Source organism: Dama dama, chromosome 18, assembly GCF_033118175.1.
Source record: "Dama dama isolate Ldn47 chromosome 18, ASM3311817v1, whole genome shotgun sequence".
Classification (NCBI taxonomy): domain Eukaryota; kingdom Metazoa; phylum Chordata; class Mammalia; order Artiodactyla; family Cervidae; genus Dama; species Dama dama.
Window position 1 is genome coordinate 10,035,822 of NC_083698.1, and position 19,502 is coordinate 10,055,323.

Here is a 19,502-nt window from a genome sequence, read left to right on the forward strand (position 1 = left end):
CAGTTTTTGTTCATCAAGTCATCAGTTCGGCTCAGCAAGGGGCAATAAGCTTATAAGGAGTTTGTTACCTAGGATGGTTGTATTCATTATGATCAAAGGTAGATAAGAAAAGTTCCAACAACATATACAGTGTCAGATGGGATCAACAGAATTCTTTAAGGGTTAAAGGAGACAAAAAAGCAGGCTGTGACTTGTGAGTGGGTTTGGATTTCAGCAAGCACAATGTATGTGGCTGGGTCCAGAGATACAGAGACAATATTCTGTGCAGTGGCCTGAAAGGAGAGTGTGGGCAGAGGAACGGAGCAGTAGGCTGTCTGGCTTGGTTTAACAGGATTACACTAAGTACAGTGATTTGATTTCTATGCTACCCGGGGGTTAATGAGTGTCTCTAGAGAGCATGATGTTGTTTGCGTAGCCACCTTTCTCCCCCTCGCCTGGAAATGAAGGTGTTTTCTGCTCACTTGAAATGGACACAGGTGTACTGAGGCCTCTCTTAACTGCCCAAGACTAGAGACACTTAAAACTATCAATATAGTTTAGACTGCTGGGTGATCTTTTGGGGGTAAGGATGGGGGTAAATATTAAAGAGCCAACCTATTTTTTCTAATATTTATTTTTATTTATTTGGCTGCATGAGATCTCAGTTGTGGTGTGTGGGCGCAGTTGCCCCATGGCATACGGTATCTTAGTTCCCTGACCAGGGATCGAACCCGTGTCCCTGCATTGCACAGCCGATTCTTAACCTCTGGACCACCAGGAAAGTCCCCAAGCCAACCTGTTTTCAAGGTGTGGTACACAGCTGCCAGCCGAAACAGTCATTTACTGGTAAAAGCCATTCTTGAAACCTGCCAAGTTCTTATTTTTAAATACTGCCCATTTAGGGTGATGATCTTAGCATGGGAGTTCACAGCACTTCATCATTTGAAATTTTGAAAGGTAAATTGTATATTCTGATTCTTCAAGCTTTGCTTGTTTTGCAGTATTAAGCTTTGCATTTGATGAAGGCCACTTAGCAGCAATTACCCAAACCTGGAGCTTCCCAGGGGTTCTAGGTGGTAAAGAACCCCCTTGTCAGTGCAGCAGACATAAGAGACACGGATTTGATTCCTGGTTCCAGAAGATCCTCTGGAGTAGGAAATGACACCCTACTCTGGTATTCTTGCCTGGGAAATCCCATGGACAGAGGAGCCTGGTGGGCTACAGTCCCTGGGGTTGCAAAGAGCTGGACACAACTGAGCACATAACATCACATCAGGCAAACTTGAGGATGGTAGTAAAGGAATTCCTTCTGTGTATTTCACTATTTAGAGGGTGCTAGTTACTTAGTTCCAAGTTGGTATCGTTTATACCGTACATGTTACATATGTCTTCATGTGTACATACATATTTAGTATTAATGATGAAATGCCTAGAAGATAATGACTAATTTTTTACCATGATATGTTTGTGTGTTGAAATCATGAATGAATCTGGTTCAGTGTAAGGAAAGTCTTGCTATAGCATATGCATGTTTTATCTATGGAGAATCATAGTTTTTAAAGCTTCAGAGAAACTCTAGGTTATTTGCTTTATCCCTTGGGGTTTGGATACATGAAATGATATGTTGGAGTTATGCATGGCTGAGTAAGTCACAAATTTGGGCCCCAGGCCCAAACACATGTCATCCAGTCCACTATACAGAGCACTGCTCTGGTGTCCAGTGATTCGAAAGGACTTAAAATATTCATGTTTTGTACAGGGTGGTCCTAACAGAAGTACTCAGTGGTTGGGAAAATCTTTAAAATTGCTTGGCCCAGCCACTTATTTAGTTCAGCCTCCCCAGAGATGTTTTTAGTTCCCCGGAGCTGAGTGCTGTTTTGATCTCCAACATGTTCCCAGAACCCTCTCAGCAACGTAGTCAGTCTTCCCCAGCAGCTTCTGGTGATGTGAGTTCCCTGTGCTAACAGCGTTTGTCTAGAGATGCCGATAAGCGTCCACTGCCCTTTGAAATCATCTCTGAGTGTGTTTGTGTGTTTGGATGAGGGTGGGGATGGCAGTGCTAGGAGTTTTAAATCTCTGGGCAGATGCCACAACATCTGCTCCCTTTCTGTTTGGCGGGATGTGATTAGAGTGCTAAGTCAGAGTGAAACAAGAACATGGTAATAGTTCAAGGATGCTCCTAAGAATTTTTGTTGTGATGTTTTAACATAAAAGATCATCTTGCTGAAATTTTTGTTGGTAACTTGTAATAGAGAATTCTGGTGGGTAAAAAGTAAATTAATAAGAATCAAAAGACTAAATTTAGTGGCCCCTTTTTTTTTTCATATTTACCACTTGGCACTGAAGCAAGTTTTGAAGGTGAAATTTTTTTCATTGTGTGGTTCAGTTATGAAAAGGCTGCATGTATTCATTCTGGCTTTTTTCTGTTCTATGAAAATGATGTCTCAATTCTTACTAAATTATTGCTTATAGGTAAGGCTGAGATGTTGCTGCTTTTAACAAGCTAATTTCATCATTTTAACTTTGACCAGGTAGATTGGTTGGGATGGTTAATAGTAGAAATGGAAGGTACAAAGTTTTATTCTTAACTGATAGTGATAAGATTAGAAATCAGATCTGTGGATTCTGTCAAAGTGTTCATCAAGACTTGATTAAATAATGAATTTTCACAAAGATAAACTCAGAATGGATTAAAGACTTAAATATAAGACCAGAAACTATAAAACTCTTAGAGGAAAACATAGGCAGAACACTCAGTGACATAAATCAAAGCAAGATCCTCTATGACCCACCTCCTAGATTAATGGAAATAAAAACAAAAGAAAACAAGTGGGACCTGATTAAACTTAAAAGCTTTTGCACAGCAAAGGAAACTATAAGCAAGGTGAAAAGACAACCCTCAGAATGGGAGAAAATAATAGCAAATGAAACAACTGATAAAGGATTAATTTCCAAAATATACAAGCAGCTCGTACAACCCAATCAAAAAGTGGGGAAAAGACCTAAACAGACATTTCTCCAAAGAAGACATACAGATGTCTAACAAACACATGAAAAGATGCCCAACATTGCTTATTATTAGAGAAATGTAAATCAAAACTACAGTGAGATATCACCTCAGACCAGCCAGAATGGCCCTCATCAAAAAGTCTACAAACAGTAAATGCTGGAGAGGGTATGGAGAAAAGGGAATGCTCTTGCACTGTTGGTGGGAATGTAAACTGATACAGCCTCTATGGAAGACAGTATGGAGATTCCTTATAAAACTAGGAATAAAACCACCATATGACCCAGCAGTCCCACTCCTAGGCATATACCCTGAGGAAACCAAAATTGAAAGAGACATATGTATCCCATTGTTCATTGCAGCACTATTTACAATAGCTAGAACATGGAAGCAACCTAGATGTCCATCGACAGATGAATGGATAAAGAAGCTGTGGTACATACACACAATGGAATATATGAGTCAGCCATAAAAAGGAACGCCTTTGAGTCAGTTATAATGAAGTGGATGAACCTAGAACCTATTATACAGAGTGAAGTAAGTCAGAAAGAGAAAGATAAATACCATATCCTAATGCATGTATACGGAATCTAGAAAAATGGTACTGAAGAATTTATTTATAGGGCAACAATGGAGAAACAGACATAGAGAATAGACATATGGACATGGGGAGAGGGGAGGAGAGGGTGAGATGTATGAAAAGAGTAATATAGAAACTTATATTACCACATGTAAAATAGATAGTCAACAGGAATTTGGCTGAAAAAACAAAACGAATTTTGACGTTTGAATAGTGAAGCTTGGTAATAATGCTGTGTTGAGCTTTCTTGCGTTATAACATCTGGATTTGTGAGTCTTCTCCAAATCCTGCCCATAGGATGTTTGTTTCTTGTGATCACTGGTTACTAGGTGTGTATGTTGTCTGTATGGAGTTTATGAGTTGCAGACAAAATTAAGGTTACTTAAAATATTCCTCCTTTTCTGCATGGTTTTTGAGATGGTTCTAAAATACTATACCTTTTTCCCCTTCTCACCTGTCAACCTTCTCTGAATAGATTAGTACTCATAGCTTTAGAATGGCAGTGGAAAGTTGCTCTGGAACACAGAAAAATGTTTGATGAGTAAATTTCTATTTCCTGTACTTACAAGATTTTCAGACATGCTGTTTCGTTCTTTGGGGTGTCTCACTGTGCGAATGTTTTCTAGATTGATTAATTCAAGGCTTTTGTTGCTATTATTGATACACGATAGGAGCACTGGACTGATACTGTTGTATGGCCCTGCTCTGACCTGGTGCACCTGATTTTATGCTGAACGAATCACCCATTACTTGGAACTTGAACTGAGTTGCAGTGCTGGGTATTTGGTAATCAGTGAATGGATTAAACCATTGATGGAGTAGCAGAACTGAGAATCTCTAACATTGGTTTGTGGAATGTGAGTGTGAGCTATCTAGAGTGGTTTACTGTCTAAGGGCGTGTGACTGGTTAAGTTGTGAAACTGGTGCTGGTTGGGACCCAGGGCTTCCCATTCCTTGTCTAGTCCTCTTTCTGTTACGCTCTGCTGGTGTGAAGAAGAATTGATGTCTGAGCGGAAGTAGTAATTCAGAAACCCAGATTCTCTTCTCGGCCTGCCTTTTAGTTACTGCTTGCTTGTACTGCTGCTGCTGCCAAGTCTCTTCAGTCGTGTCCGACTCTGTGCGACCCCACAGACAGCAGCCCGCCAGGCTCCTCCGTCCCTGGGATTCTCCAGGCAAGAACATTGGAGTGGGCTGCCATTCCCTTCTCCAGTGCGTGAAAGTGAAAGTGAAGTTGCTCAGTCATATCTGACTCTTCGCAACCCCATGGACTGCAGCCTGCCAGGCTCCTCCGTCCATGGGATTCTCCAGGCAAGAGTACTGGAGTGGGGTGCCATTGCCTTCTCTTGTACAATTATCTGCATATTTGTTGGTTTTTTTAATTCTCTCATTATAGTCATGGTTCACACATGTCTGAAATAAGATTCTCTATTTGAAATTTGTTGGTGATTTTGTAAATCAGTTGGAAAGCATCAGTTGTGAATGATTTTAGTAGTGATGTGTTAAAAGCATCAAAAGCATTTGTTGCTATGAGAGTTGACCCTGGTTGATTGCTCAGTATAGTGGAAAGTGGTTTCTGGAGTCCAATTTTAAAATGAAATGACTTCTAGCCAGCATGGGCTTCCAAGTACAGAGATGAACACATTTCAGCTTAAGTCTGTTAAAAACAATATATTTCCGTTGCATCTTGTCTTTTTTCTTAAACTGTTTGCTGTCTATTTAGTATGATGAATCTATACATTTGTTTCTATTTTAGAATATAAATTTAGGTCAGAAGCATCTTGCTCAGTACATCACAGTCTTATGTTTGTACATATGACATTTTTGAAGATAAGTTTGGGCAACTTTCAGGTGTGGGCTTTGGCTAGATCTGTGAATTCTTTACACTTGAATAAGTTAGGTGAGAAAAAGCTTCTGTAGTTTCACTAAATAATTTCAACTTCTTCTGAAAAACATTTCACATAAACATTTCTGTGTGTATAATCTCATCCAAACCCATTAAGTTTTAGCAAATCATCAAGAGGTAACAGTAAAGAACCTCCTTTTTTTTTGAACAAATAGGAAACTAATGTATCCAAACAGCGATCTAAAGGAGAACAGACGGTAGTAGCTCCAAGTTTCAATTTTCTGATTTGTTAAACTGTGACAATTATAATAAAAGGTAATTGGTGGACTATAGCACCATTATTTGTATAGTCATACTTTTGCTTTGGAAAAAACAGACTAGCACTGCTTTCCTTTATCAGAAAGATATGTTGGGATATAATTAGATCAAATTTATTTGCATAGTATAAACGCAAACTTACACAAAGTTGAGTTTATTAAAGTTTGTAGAAGAATACCTTTATTCAAGTGAATGGTTGTTAAGCTGCAGTTCAGACCTTTTTGTGATCTTTGCCTTTTCTTTGTCCTCTGCTTTTAGCTCTTTCCTGAACTCATACATCAGTATTAATTTTAGTTACATGTTTGTGGAATGAGAGAGATGTCAATTGTAGTGATGTGGTAAAAATAAACCAAGGAAAAATGCAAGACTGGTTCATTGTAAAAGTAGTAATTATAAAAGTAAACAGGGAAAGTCAACATAAAAAATTACCCCAAATTATGACGTAAGTGTGCAAAAATATTTGTGTTAATCTCTGCAAGCCATGTGTAAATCTGGATAGCTATCCTAATTTCGTTCCCTCCTGTGTTCCTTGTCTCATCCCCCATGCCACCTCTTACAGGTAGCTAATTTCAGTGTTTTCTTCTTTATATTCACTATGTTTATTCTTCTGATGATAGGCAGATATATGCATTAATTTTTTCTATTTATTATAACATACATATATATAATAAAAATGTTTCCCTTTCTCACATGTATACATATCATATGAAAGGGAATATTTTTTATTAAACATTTTTTTAAAGTGTATGCTTATTATTTTTCACAGTGCTCTTTTGTGTGTGTAAAGATAGTTTATTCAACGGATCTCCTGTGTTTGGATGTTTAGATAGATTCCAGTATTTTGCAGTTACAGATTATCCTTTAGCAAACAACCTGTGCATATGTATTTTCACATTGTTTGAAGTACACCTTCTGTATAAATTCCTAGAAGTGGAATTGCTGGGTCAAGGGGAAATACAAATGATGGAGCAAATGCTCCATTGTGACAGACAGAAAACCTGCTAAATAGAATTGAGGCATTACCCTACCTATGAAATAAAAAGAGCAGAATGACAACTGCTAGTTTTTTACTAAGGATAGAGGGAGAAAAATCCACGCATTTTCATTAGGGAGAAGATTTGGGACCACATACTTTTTCATAGCCATATGCAACATATTTTAAAATATTATTGTCAAATATGAAATGGCTATATCTCTGTAATTTAAAGAATTTACAAATTGTCAAAGGTGCTAACTTAATTTACGTAAATGATTGTCTTGTAAAGTACGACCACCTTTTTGCGAGTTGTAACTTGGGTCTAAGAATGAGAATAAAGCTGCGTTTGTATGCTAAGAACATAGCTTTGAAAACATATATTTGGGGAAATTTGCACTCTTATTCATAACACTTACCAATTCAGTAGTATATGGATTCATAGTACGAGAATTGATACTACTAATGAATACTAAAAAGCCATGTTGAAGTAGGAATTACTAATTGTAACTGTTACTGTTAATTACTAAAAGTGTGCTTACTTACTCATACAAGTTAGTATTTTTATTAATTGCTTGATAAGTGTTTTACTAACTGGGGAATTTAGAGGAGGAGGAAATCATTATGGAGAGAAATTACTATTTGTTCCACATTGAAACATGGAACATGTTGAACAAATTACTGTTTGTTCCATGTTGAAATAAGAACACAATTTTCTTGCCGTTGGGCTTTCTTTTTAGATGTGTCAGTGGAAGAAATTTTCTTATCTAATTCTTTATTGCATTTGATTGACACCATAACATTTTATTTCGATTAACTTTGTGTTAAAGTAAACGATCATTTGAAAGTTGGCTCTCGTCATTTCCTTCAGCATGTTACACCAGACAGCTATATCCCATGCCTTGCTGACCTGTGCAAAGCACTGTGGGAAGTTATGCTCAGCTATTACAGGACTATGGAATGGCATGAAAAGCATGACAATGAGGATACTACTTCTGCTTCTGGTAGGAAATAATTTTGATTTTATTATTAAAACTGAATTATAAATATGCCATATTTCTGGAGTAAGGAGAAAGAAAAGAGGTAGCTGTACTTTTAGAATTTCAGGGACCGTGACGACCTGAATGGGTGAAATGGGTTAAATGTTGCGCAGAGAAAGCAATTCAGCTACTATAAAAACTCCATCACCTTTGGGGATTTACCAGGCTGAAGAACTTCCTATGTGATAGGTATTACCAATTTTCAGGAAAACGTGGTCATGGTCTTAGCACTAAATTATTAAGAGAACGCTTTAAAAAAAAACCCCAAAATTAAGATAGACATTAGTCTGTCCAAATTTGCAATAAAATTAATGCTAAGTTTTTAATATTAGCATTAATTCAACATTAAGTCTTTTTTTGCTAATTTTCAAATTGTACTAATAAAGCTAGGTTCTAAGAATTAATAATTATACTGATGCTTTTCTCCTTGAAAATAGTGGGACATTAAATTTTAAAAAAGATGTTTTAAATACTAGCTTTGAAAGAGAAATACACTTTAAATGTCTACGGTATACTCATAAAGAGCAAATCTTTGAGAAATTGTATTAACTAGGCATTACTTCATAATATAATTATATATCTTAAGTGATTATCCTTGAACAATAGCTAAGATTAAGTATTCAGAGTACTTTTAAAAGAGTGTATCAGTATTTAGTATGGGCAAAATAAATTATACAATACATATTTTTTTGTATTACATACAGTTTAGTATAGCTAGTTAATCAAGTTATTTTAGTAACCTCTAATTTCTGAAACACTGGTTTTTGTGATTGTGAAGGAATGCTCAAATCTTACCGTTTGATGAAATGTAGGATTTTGGTAGTATAGAAGATGTATGTTTAATATTAATCTTGACTTGTAAGAAGCTCATAAATACAGGTAGCAAAAAATAAGAAAGATAAATTCTATGGAAGGATTTCCCTTCTTTTAGAAATATTGTTGGGGAGGATGAGGTTTAAAGAAAGAAAGAGAAGGGAAAAGGTAGAAAAAAGAGGAGAGCATTGAGTCAGGATCCTAGACCAGACATTTTACCCACCTCCTCTACTGCATCTGCGAGTGTGGGCATACCTGGCTTCAAATTTCGATTGCCATTTACCAAAGGTGAGAATGTGAAGAAGTCGCTTTTATCCTCTCCAGGCTCCAGTCTGCTCCTTAAAATGGTAGGTTAAGAATAAACAGAACAAACAAAAAGTTTCATCAGGTAGTAACACATTTACCTGTAGGATCTCTATAAAGTTTAGAGACAATGTAAAAAGTGCTAACACTAGTTGTTATTAATATCATCAAAAGAAATGAATCTAGAGAGGTAATTATAATAATAATGAAATGTCTATAGGCATTTTTTTTTTTTTCTAATTTCATTTTATTTAGGGAGTTTGTGAGCTTAGGGAATTTTTTTTTCCCCACAAAGTTTATGCTGTTTTGGCAACCTTAATTTTTTTCTAGATGTGGTAACTGTTTAGACATCTCAGCATCTTTTTCCCTTTTCTAGTCTATTATTTAAGAAAAAGTCCAGCATGACTGAGCAACTAAACAACAAAGGCATGTGTCCAGGGCCTGGATATGAAAGGGCCTTTTGCTGATTTCCAGTGGGCGGACACCCTGCTAGCCTGAGATGATTTATTTGCACAGAGGCATAATTTTTAAAATACAATGTTTTTATGTATTTTTCAGTTGCTTTTAGGGAGAGAATTATTTTTGAGGCCGGTCGTTGATCTTAACCTCTTGAAGTGGACATTTTTAGATTACTTACCTGGAATGGATAAAAGTATTCTGGATCGTGAAAAATAGAAATTGTATACATCATTGCCTCACTGCATGAGCAGTTTTGCACTCCATACTCTTGTTAACATGTGTATTAATTGATAATTCGGTTGATCAGTCCTGTAATGCTCTGGCAGCAGGCAGTATATGGGTCATTAAGAACCTGATTTCTGGGATTACACTGCCCAAGTTGGAATCCCAGCTCCAGTCACACATGACTTGAGTAGTCTTAGGTGTAAAGTATAATACTTAACATTTCAGAGTCTTGAGTTTGTCTTATCAAATGCATTTAATCCCAGTTCTTATTTTTGACATTGTTTTGATTATGTAAATATTGAGAATATTTTATGTATTTTACATATGCTTACAGTATATTAGAGTTCAGATTTTTTTTTGAGAACAAAATATGAAGCAAGTTTAAAAATGTATATGATCTTTTATTTTTAGAAGGGAGTAATATGATGGGTGCTGAAGAAACAAATTTTGATCGTGGCTACATAAAAAAGAAATTAGAACATGGACTTACACGAATATGGCAGGTTTGGTTTTTTTAAACTATTTTTTTTTCTATGAAAACAATAGAAACCTTCATGTCAAAATTGTTTTACAGATTCAGTATTTAGATTTTCTGTATTTGTTTTTCCTTGCAGATTTAGTCATATGTTATTTTCTTTGGAATAAGTCTGTTATTTGAGTTATATAATTTATTAATAGTTGTGAATTATATTTGACTATAAGTGGCAGTAGAAAAAGTGTTTTAATTTGAAATTCTCCATTGAAAATATCCCTTGACTACATCTTACTTTTAGTATCGTAGCAGATCTGTGTGCTTTCCTAAAGAAGTTGTTTTCTTATGGAGATACTGTTTATTTTATGTGTTTGTGTGTTTTCCTTTTCTGTTAATTTTAGGAAAAGGATAACTGTGTAATAGGTGACATACTTGGGTTGGAGTCTAGAATAGAATGAAGAATTTTTTTCTAAGTCAATGACTTTTGTGCCTTCAGTGAACCTTATGTGTTTATTGACTGAATGTGTCTTCCTAGGCTTTTCTTTTGTGTTTTAGTAGCTCAGTTGTTGTTATCAGATAATTTAATTTGTTAAAATTTTTCATTTCCTAGATAAAATGTAATTTCTTTGATAACTTTTTTGTCCGTTTTGGACTTCCTCAAAATTTAGAAGACTGTAGAAACTTTGATCATATTATATTGTTTCAAAATGTATTTTTGATTTTTCTAATGAAGGTGATATTTAGTTAGTTTGAAAATCTTTTACAGGATTTCTTTTGAAAAAATTATTTAGCTAAATATATACTACAAACATAAATTTCCTTAAGAATCACTTAGCAGTTATAATTTAGTGTTCTTCTAACTTTTTATTACTTGCTATTGGATATGCTATTTGAACTTATACTTTACTATTTAAATATGTGATAGTTGAAAGAGCTTCATCTTTTATAATTTCTGATATGACCATATTAAGGTAATTTTTAACTTTCCACCATCTGCAGTGATTTTGGAGCCCCCCAAAATAAAGTCTGTCACTGTTTCCATTGTTTCCCCTTCTATTTGCCATGAAGTGATGGGACTGTATGCCATGATCTTAGTTTTCTGAATGTTGAATGCTATGCCAACTTTTTCTCTCTTCTCTTTGACCGTCATCAAGAGGCTCTTTAGTCCTTCTTCGCTTTCTGCCATAAGGGTGGCGTCATCTGTATATCTGATGTTATTGATATTTCTCCCAGCAATCTTGATTCCAGCTTCATCCAACCCGGCATTTCACATGATGTACTCTGCATATCTTAAAAAAGCAGGGTGACAGTATACAACTTTGACGTACTCCTTTTCTGATTTGGAACCAGTCTGTTGTTCCATGTCCAGTTCCCACTCTTGTTTCTTGACCTGCATATAGATTTAAGGTGATTACTTAAATCTGTATGCAGATTTAAGTGATTACTGCATACAGTATAAGGTGATCATACTAGATATACACAAATAGTGGTGATTTTTACCTGTGTATCCAGCATAAGGATATAATTCTTATCTTGCTTGTGTATGTGTATATTAATAGTGATGACTGGCCTATACTATTTTTATATCTGATTATGGAACTATTTCTGATATCACCCTTTGTTGGGTATTGGCCTAGCTATATATTTAGATATTTTTTTGTCAAGTTAATCTATTCTGTCTCATTTTAATGTGTAGCTATACAAAAACATGGTTCTGAAAACTTACTTTCTATATTTTGGATTTACTTGAAACATTTTTTGTTTTGTTTTATAGGATGTTCAGCTAAAAGTTAAAACCTACTTGCTTGGAACTGATTTGTCTATATTCAAATATGATGATTTCATCTTTGTTTTGGATATAATCAGCAGGTACTGTTTGAGATCTTGTTTTATTCTTTATCTTGATTCATTGAACCATGGTAATTAATGAAATCTTGAATCAGTGAGTTATAAGCTATAACTTCATGGAAGTGAAGATAACTGAGCATTCACAGTCTAATTTCTGCTGGTTTATGTGTGAATGTGTTTAAATATTTTTGCCCTTTGGATGTTTGTAAACTGTAATGAATTTGTGATCTTTAGAATTTCTTCAAGTATCCAAATTTTTATGATTTGTTATCTTTGAATAAAGATGACCTGGACTTCTTTTATTTCCTTATAATAAGCATGTTGCTGAAATTGTTATAAATCTTTCTGTCCACGTAGGTTGATGCAAGTTGGAGAAGAATTTTGTGGTAGCAAGTCTGAAGTTTTGCAAGAATCTATTAGAAAACAAAGTGTCAATTATTTTAAGAACTACCATAGGTAAGAACTCTAATAAAACATGAACAGACTTATTTAGGTAGTGAGAATAGCTTTTTCTCATGTTTATTCATCTTATAGACTTGATTGGTTTAAAAGAATTACTTTTGAGTTTGAAAGACTCATAGCTCTTTTTAGGGTGGTTAGGTTTTTATTTATTTTTTACCAAAAATAGCATAAATTGTCCTCATTACTTTTTGTAAATTTCAATCTGTACTTTGTCTTGAGGGGTTTAAAATGTTGAACTGACTTCTTTGTGGGTATAAGATGAGTCTTACGTTGAGGATCCTTAGAAACATTTGACCACTAGTCTCTACCTGCATATGTGGTGTAAGTTTATAATGAAGTTAAATCAATAGAGGCAGCACTCAGTGAGGCGGGAGGTGCTTGAAACTGTGTGCCTTTTAGGAGTAAACAGGCTTTTAGACAGTGGGGCATGATATTCAGAATCTAGCTACAAGGCCAAGACTACGTACTGTGTTGCTCTGACAAACAATCACTACCAGTTTTAAAAAGGGTGCAGTGGAATAGCTTTGGGAATGGGGAAAGGTGGAAGGAATGTTTACACAGCCGTGTGATGGTGTACTGCAAGTGGCATTAAACCGAGAGAGCAAGCAGTTACTAGACCTCTCTTCATGTGAGCTGGACCCTGCACGCTCTCTCTTATGTACATTTTATCATTTGCATTGAGGTACATTTCACTTGTTATTCTGCTTTTTAAAATGTTTTAATTCTGTTGTTATTTGGTACCAGGGAGAGTTGGGATTTGAAATTCTTTTTCTCCTTGTTTGGAGTCAACCCCTGGTCACGGTGATATGTGCTGAGTCAGAAGAGAGATTACTGCATGTGAAACCATTGACTAATTTAATTTACTATTCAATATATTTCAGTACACATTTTCTGTCTTAATAGTAAACTATTAAAATTAAATATGGGCTTCCCTGATAGCTTAGTTGGTCAAGAATCCGCCTACAGTGCAGGAGACCCTGGTTCAATTCCTGGATCTGGAAGATCCACTGGAGAACAGAAAGGCTACCCACTCCAGTATTCTGGCCTAGAGAATTCCATGGACTGTGTAGTCCCTGGGGTTGCAAAGAGTCGGACAGGACTGAGTGACTTTCATTCACTCATTTATTAAATATTTATTTTGAAAGCATATTTAAATTGACTCTTTACCAAAGTGGGCTTCTGTGATGGCTCAGATTCTCAAAAAGAATTTGCCTGCAGTGCAGGAGACCTGGATTTGATCCCTGAGTTGGGGAGATACCCTCGAGAAGGAAATAGCTACCCACTCCGTATTCTTGCCTGGAGAATTCCATGGACAGAGGAGCCTGCTGGGCTACAGTCCAGGGGGTCACATAGAGTCAGACGTGATGGAAATGACTTAGCACGCATGCACAGGAAGACAGTGGTAAGGGAACAAGACAAAACCCTAACACTACCTTTGTTTACAACTTCCGTTTCTGTTAAAACTTAAGCCCTACTAAATGGAAGTCCCAGCCTGTACACATTGCTTTCCAAAATGAGGGTGGGAATCTTGTAATCACAGATGGGAAATGGAAAAGAATCAAGAACTGTGAAGAAACAAAAAGCCTCACTTAACCGTTAGAATGAAGGCATGCTGCTTTTCCATTTCCCAAAGATTGCTTTATATCCTACAGTACCACTGGAGGGTCTTTTGTTCATTGTGACTGCAAGATGTATGCAATGCAGAAATGTGGGCTCATTTAATGGTTTCTGTTCTGCATCCCACTTTATTATCAAAAGATGTCTGTCATCTGTTGCCACCAGGCATAATAGGCATTTCTAGATGCTAATGGAGATTCCTCACAAAAGTTCACCTTGAACTTAGAAAACATAGATATTAATTACTGTTTTCAAAACACTCAACATTTTAATTGACTTTTCTCAGAAACACTTGTGAAACTTGATTCCCAATGAGGAGGCTATATTGTATTGTTAGAAGGAGAGGAAGACTGGGAAATAGTAAATTGGGTTCTTATCCCATCTTTGCCTCTTGCCACTTTTCTGACATTGAACAAATTACTTAACCCTCTGGGATATGGTTCTATCTGTCAATTGTAATCAATTACAATCTATCAATTGTAAAATGAGGTGGTTGGACTAAATGGTCACCCTAAGTATTACCTGCAGATCTTTCCCTTTTTTCATACTGGTCTGTATATTATAAAAGCAGGTTAAAACATAAAGATTTAATTTTTTCTTTTTTTTTTTTTTTTTTTTTAGTATTCCCTTTCCCCAGTGTTTAAACCAGTCTTGCTTATATACTGCCTGTAATCATTCTCTTTCCAACAGCTGCCATTGGGAAATTATAATGAAAATCACTTGGCAAAGTGGGTGCCAACCATCACTGTGTTCTAAAGCAAGATAAACTCAATAGGCAGTTTAGAAATGATGCCAGTGTACAAATATTGAGTTGATGAAAGTCATTACATTAGCCAGTGATGAATCTAAATCTACTAAATTCTGATTTAATACCTCCTTCACCAAATCATCCTGCGTAAATACCAGAAAATACTGTGAAACATGGTAAACTACAGATCATCTGTTCTGATTTTATTAAAGTGTTTAAATATGCTTACAGTTTGTTTCATGGTCTTCTGCCAAATAGAGCTCTTGAGAATGAAGAAATTCCTGAACCGAATTATCCTGACTTTGAGTCGTTTAGGCTGTTGGTTTGAAGATGTAGACATAACAACCAGGTGCACATAGAAGCGTTTTGCTCTGTGGCAGAACATCTGTTTATAGAATGTACTGGTGTTTTTTTGTGGACGTATTAAAGTTTGCCTGCCATTATCTTTTTCTTGGGCCAAGTTGGATGAGCATGTGAGGAAGCGCAGTCTCTGTCGTCTGTCAGTGTAACTTCACATCTTTCAGGGTGTGTTTTATTCCCGCAGGTTTCTTTATGTTCAGGCTCTAAGTTTGTGTACACCGAGAGCTGTCAGTCTTCTGCCAGATGTCGCAGAAATCCCCAAAGCACAAATAATCTAAAACAGTAGTGACGTAGAAACTATGCAGTAGTGTACTGTTGTCAAGACATTTAACAAGTGCATTTTGTTTTTAATTACTTTAATAATCAAGGTTTATAAATGTTTTCAGTGACCTTAAAGGTGCATTGACTGATGTCAGCAGAGAAAGATCACTTATCCTTTTAGGGAGAAAAGTCTTTGCTTGCCTGAGGAAGAAAGTCTTGGTTTATTCCTTAAAGTGTCCTTAAAAATGTGTGCTTCTAGAGTTAGTTTTATTATCCATATACTTACCTTTGTTTTCTGTCTCGGTCAAGTGATTGAATCGTGTGTTCTGGTTTGAATATTGGACCTGATATCTTCTAGAACTGACCTGCCTGCCCATGTCACACCGCTCCTCCCTCCCCTGCCCATATATCTTCTGCCAAATAAACTGTTTTGGTTAAGGCTTCAGAGAGAATAGAAAATAAGTTATCAGTAATTTTAGTTGTTGTATAAGATATCTGAGAGTTTTTTTTTTTTTAAGGAAAAGGTTAACCAGTATAATAACTTCAATTTACATTGCAGTTATTTGTTACATATACATTGAAGTTATTTGTTATATATACATTGAAATATAAGTGTCCATGGGTATGTTTTCCTAGTATTGCATTGTAACAAACTATCCTGAAACTTACAGGCTTAAAACAACCACCATCTTATTGTTATTTCATGTATTCTGTGAGTCAGGATTAATTTAAGCAGGGATCAAGATTCTTCTGCTCCTCATAGCATTGACTGGGGTGACTCAGGAGTGGTCAGCTGGTGACTCACCAGTGGTCAGCCTGGTGTAGCAGGTTCAGGATGGCCTCACTGGCACCTTGGTGGAGGTGGCTAGAAGGGTGTACAGCTGGATTGGTTAGTCAGCGTGCTCACGTGTGGCCTCCCTGGTGTGGTATTCTCAGCATGCTTGGACTTCTTCTATGGCAGCTGACTTCCCATAGAACCAGCTGTCCAAGAGAACCACGCGGAGGGTGCTTGGCCTTTTCAGATACACGCTCGGGACTAATGCAGTCCTTCTGCTACATTCCATTGAATGCAGACTTCTCATAACGCTGGTTCAGATTGAAGGGGAGGGAAAGCAGACTTCTTCTGTTGACAGGGGAGTGGTTAGGTCATGTCATAGAAGAGCTGTGTGTGGAATAGGAGATACTATTGCAGCCCTCTTTCCTGTATTCATTGGGAAAACAGGGAGAAGTGTTTTCAGAAACCAATTTTTGGGGGAATTTGGTGAAAATGGTATCAATAAATTTGTTTATTTTTTTTTATCACTTGACATGTTCTACTAAAAATTCAATTATGTAAAACTTGACTATTTTCCATGTCTAAACTATACAAGAGGGCTTAAAATTTGAACTTAAAATGAGAGCGAAAGGAACAGTGTCTTTATAATATATACCTCTTAGGTCAGACTAGTTTCTCTTCTGTATATATATACATTCACATTATATAAACACACGTGTATATATGTACATACACATATACATAAATTTTTTTGTATATGTACATACACATAAATACACCAAATAGTGAGTGAAGAACTATCAAATTCCACTTTTCCTCCTGCTGGTAAAAAGTTTGGGGCCATGTGGTGTTATCAGTGGCCTTGGGTTCCTACCTTTACTGTGTTCATCAATAGCTTTACTGCCTGTGTGATTTTAACCAATCTTTTTAATTTTCTGAGCATCGGGTTCCTTCTCTTCAAAGTGTATAAGGCTTATGTTGGATACTCTGCCTTCTTTAAGCTCTGTGCTTTTATCATTCACTTCTGGAGCCCAGCTTCTATTGCTTTAAGTCTTTTATTAGGTTAAGTAAAAGATCTGTGTTTCACACACTTGTAATTCATTGATATTTTCCCTTTAACTTGGAGGTCAACATATTTGAGACAGTTTGTAGATTGGTTATTATCTTGTTCACCATGTTTGCACTTTAAAATCTCTTTAATTTTAATTTCGTTGCACCTGTTCTTTTGTTTGCCAAAAAAAATTCTTTGTATCCTGCTTATGTCTGGTTTCTTGAAGACGCAGGTGACACCCACAGTGCTTAAAGTAATGATCAAGATTGCTTTTCACTTAACTTTTGATTACAGTCAATTCTGTTATTCAGCATCTGGTTGCAGTCTGTACTTTACATACTTACTGCTTTTTGATCATGACTGCTATCTTTTGTGTATTAGTACAGTGAATTAGAAGAAAGGATATAAAATGCAGATCTTTCCATTTCTATAAAATGTTCTTGGGGAAAGAGATGCAGAGGAAGTTTTCCTTGGCTTTATTGAATCAATTTGGATAATACTCACCAACTTATGGTTTCCAGTAAAAAGCGAAATTTTTCCTTTTTGCTATTGTTTCTGACTATGTTGCAGTGAAACAAACATGACTTGGAAGTCAGGGCCCCTGTCTCTGCTGTCTACTAGTTGTGACCTTGGGACCCTTTACAAGTGGACTTATGCTTGCTTGAGCCACCTGTGGCTTTATCTTTAAAATGGGCCTGCCTTTTATTGCAGACAGTTTGGGAGGATAGTGATAGACTATTAGTTTTTTCCTTTGAAAAAATTTTATTAAAATTTAACTCACACAAATGTTGGCATATCTTATTGTACAGCTCTATGAATTTTTAATATATGTGCACTGCATAAGGGGCTTCCTAGGTGGCTCTGTTGGTAAAGAACCTGCCTTACAGTCCAGGAGACCCAAGAGTTGTGGATTCAATCCCTGGAGTGGGAAGATGTCCTGGAGGAGGGCATGGCAACCCACTCTCGTATTCTTGCCTGGAAAATCCCCATGGACAGAGGAGCCTGACGAGCTACAGTCCATGGGGTCGGAAAGAGTGGAACACGACTGACGTGACTTAGCATGCAGACACACACACTGCCTAAACGGCCCAGGTTAACATGTGTAGCTTTTCCAGTGTCCCCGAGGAATCTCTGTACTTCCCTCAGTCAGTAGCCTCTTCAGAGTTAACTGCTGTTCTTAACTTCTGTCACCATTGACTAGTCATGGCTGAACATGGTGTAAATGTTGTGGTTTTATAAATATTATTCTGAATTGTCTTGCTTTTGTTGTTTCTCATACACGTAGACGTGAGTTTGATTTAGTGTATTGACCTAGGATTCCTATGGTCTGGGGGTTAAATTAGCATTTTACTAAATTTAATTGGAAATTCTTTTGAATTGCCCATGTATACAACATGTCATGTGTGAATAGTGATGGTTTTATATATTACTTTCTAACATTTGTATTGGTTAGGACTTCTGGTACAATTTTGAAAAAAAGTGCCAACAAGGGACATTCTTTCATTCAGTACTTTACCGGTAAATATGATATTTGTGGTAGGTTTTTGTAGATACTCTATATCAGATGAAAGAAATTCCTAAGAGATAGTCAACTTTAAGTCAAAAGGTATTAGTAAAAGTAAAGGTGAATTCATTCATCATAATGATGAATAGATTTTCATTAGGAAGGTGTAACAGTCCTAAATTTGTAAGCTCTTACTAAAATAAAATCAAAATATATAAAGCAAATTTATTCAGATTAGGAGAAGAAATAGACAATTTATAACCGTAACTGAGAATTTTTGGGTGCCCTTTTAGTAACTGGTAATATAAACAGACAAATTAGTCAGGATATATGTTTGACCAAATATTAGTAAAATTTACCTAATTTATGTAGATATATTGATATATATATATGTTTATATATATATATTATATATACATTATGATACTTGATAGCTGAAGAATTCATATTTTTTTTTCAGAGCAGAAGGACAGTTAATCAAAGTCAATCAATTGGTGGGCCGTAAAGCAAGTCTTTGAAAAAGAAGAAGTCAAAAGATTGAATTCAGAGCATATTCTGACCATAGTGGAATTAAACTAGAAATAAATAAGAGAGAACTAGAAAACTGCCAGTTTTGGGATATTAAGCAACCTATTTTCCATGATACAGAAGGAACCATATTGGGAATTAGAAAATATTAAAAAAATGAATGTTAATAAACATATAATATAAAATTGTGAGGTATAACTGAAGCAGAGGGGGGGATTTTTTGGTCTAAATGCATTTTTTGGTAAAGAAGAAAGTTTGAAAATCAGTGCTGCCCTAAACTTACATTTCAAAAAGTTTAGGAAATGACAGCAAATTAAACCTAAAGAAATAGTGGGA

At 36.0% G+C, this 19,502-nt stretch overlaps 1 protein-coding gene across 1 annotated transcript in view; it reads left to right on the plus strand.

Moving 5' to 3' along the window:
- The window catches only part of VPS50 (VPS50 subunit of EARP/GARPII complex), a 120,683-nt gene that overhangs the window by 52,037 nt on the left and 49,144 nt on the right, over positions 1-19,502 (plus strand). Inside the window, exons 13-16 of the mRNA XM_061164911.1 lie at positions 7,572-7,704; positions 9,952-10,043; positions 11,787-11,881; positions 12,218-12,316. Of these exons, the coding sequence (XP_061020894.1) occupies positions 7,572-7,704; positions 9,952-10,043; positions 11,787-11,881; positions 12,218-12,316 (419 nt within the window). The remainder of the gene's footprint in view (positions 1-7,571; positions 7,705-9,951; positions 10,044-11,786; positions 11,882-12,217; positions 12,317-19,502) is intronic.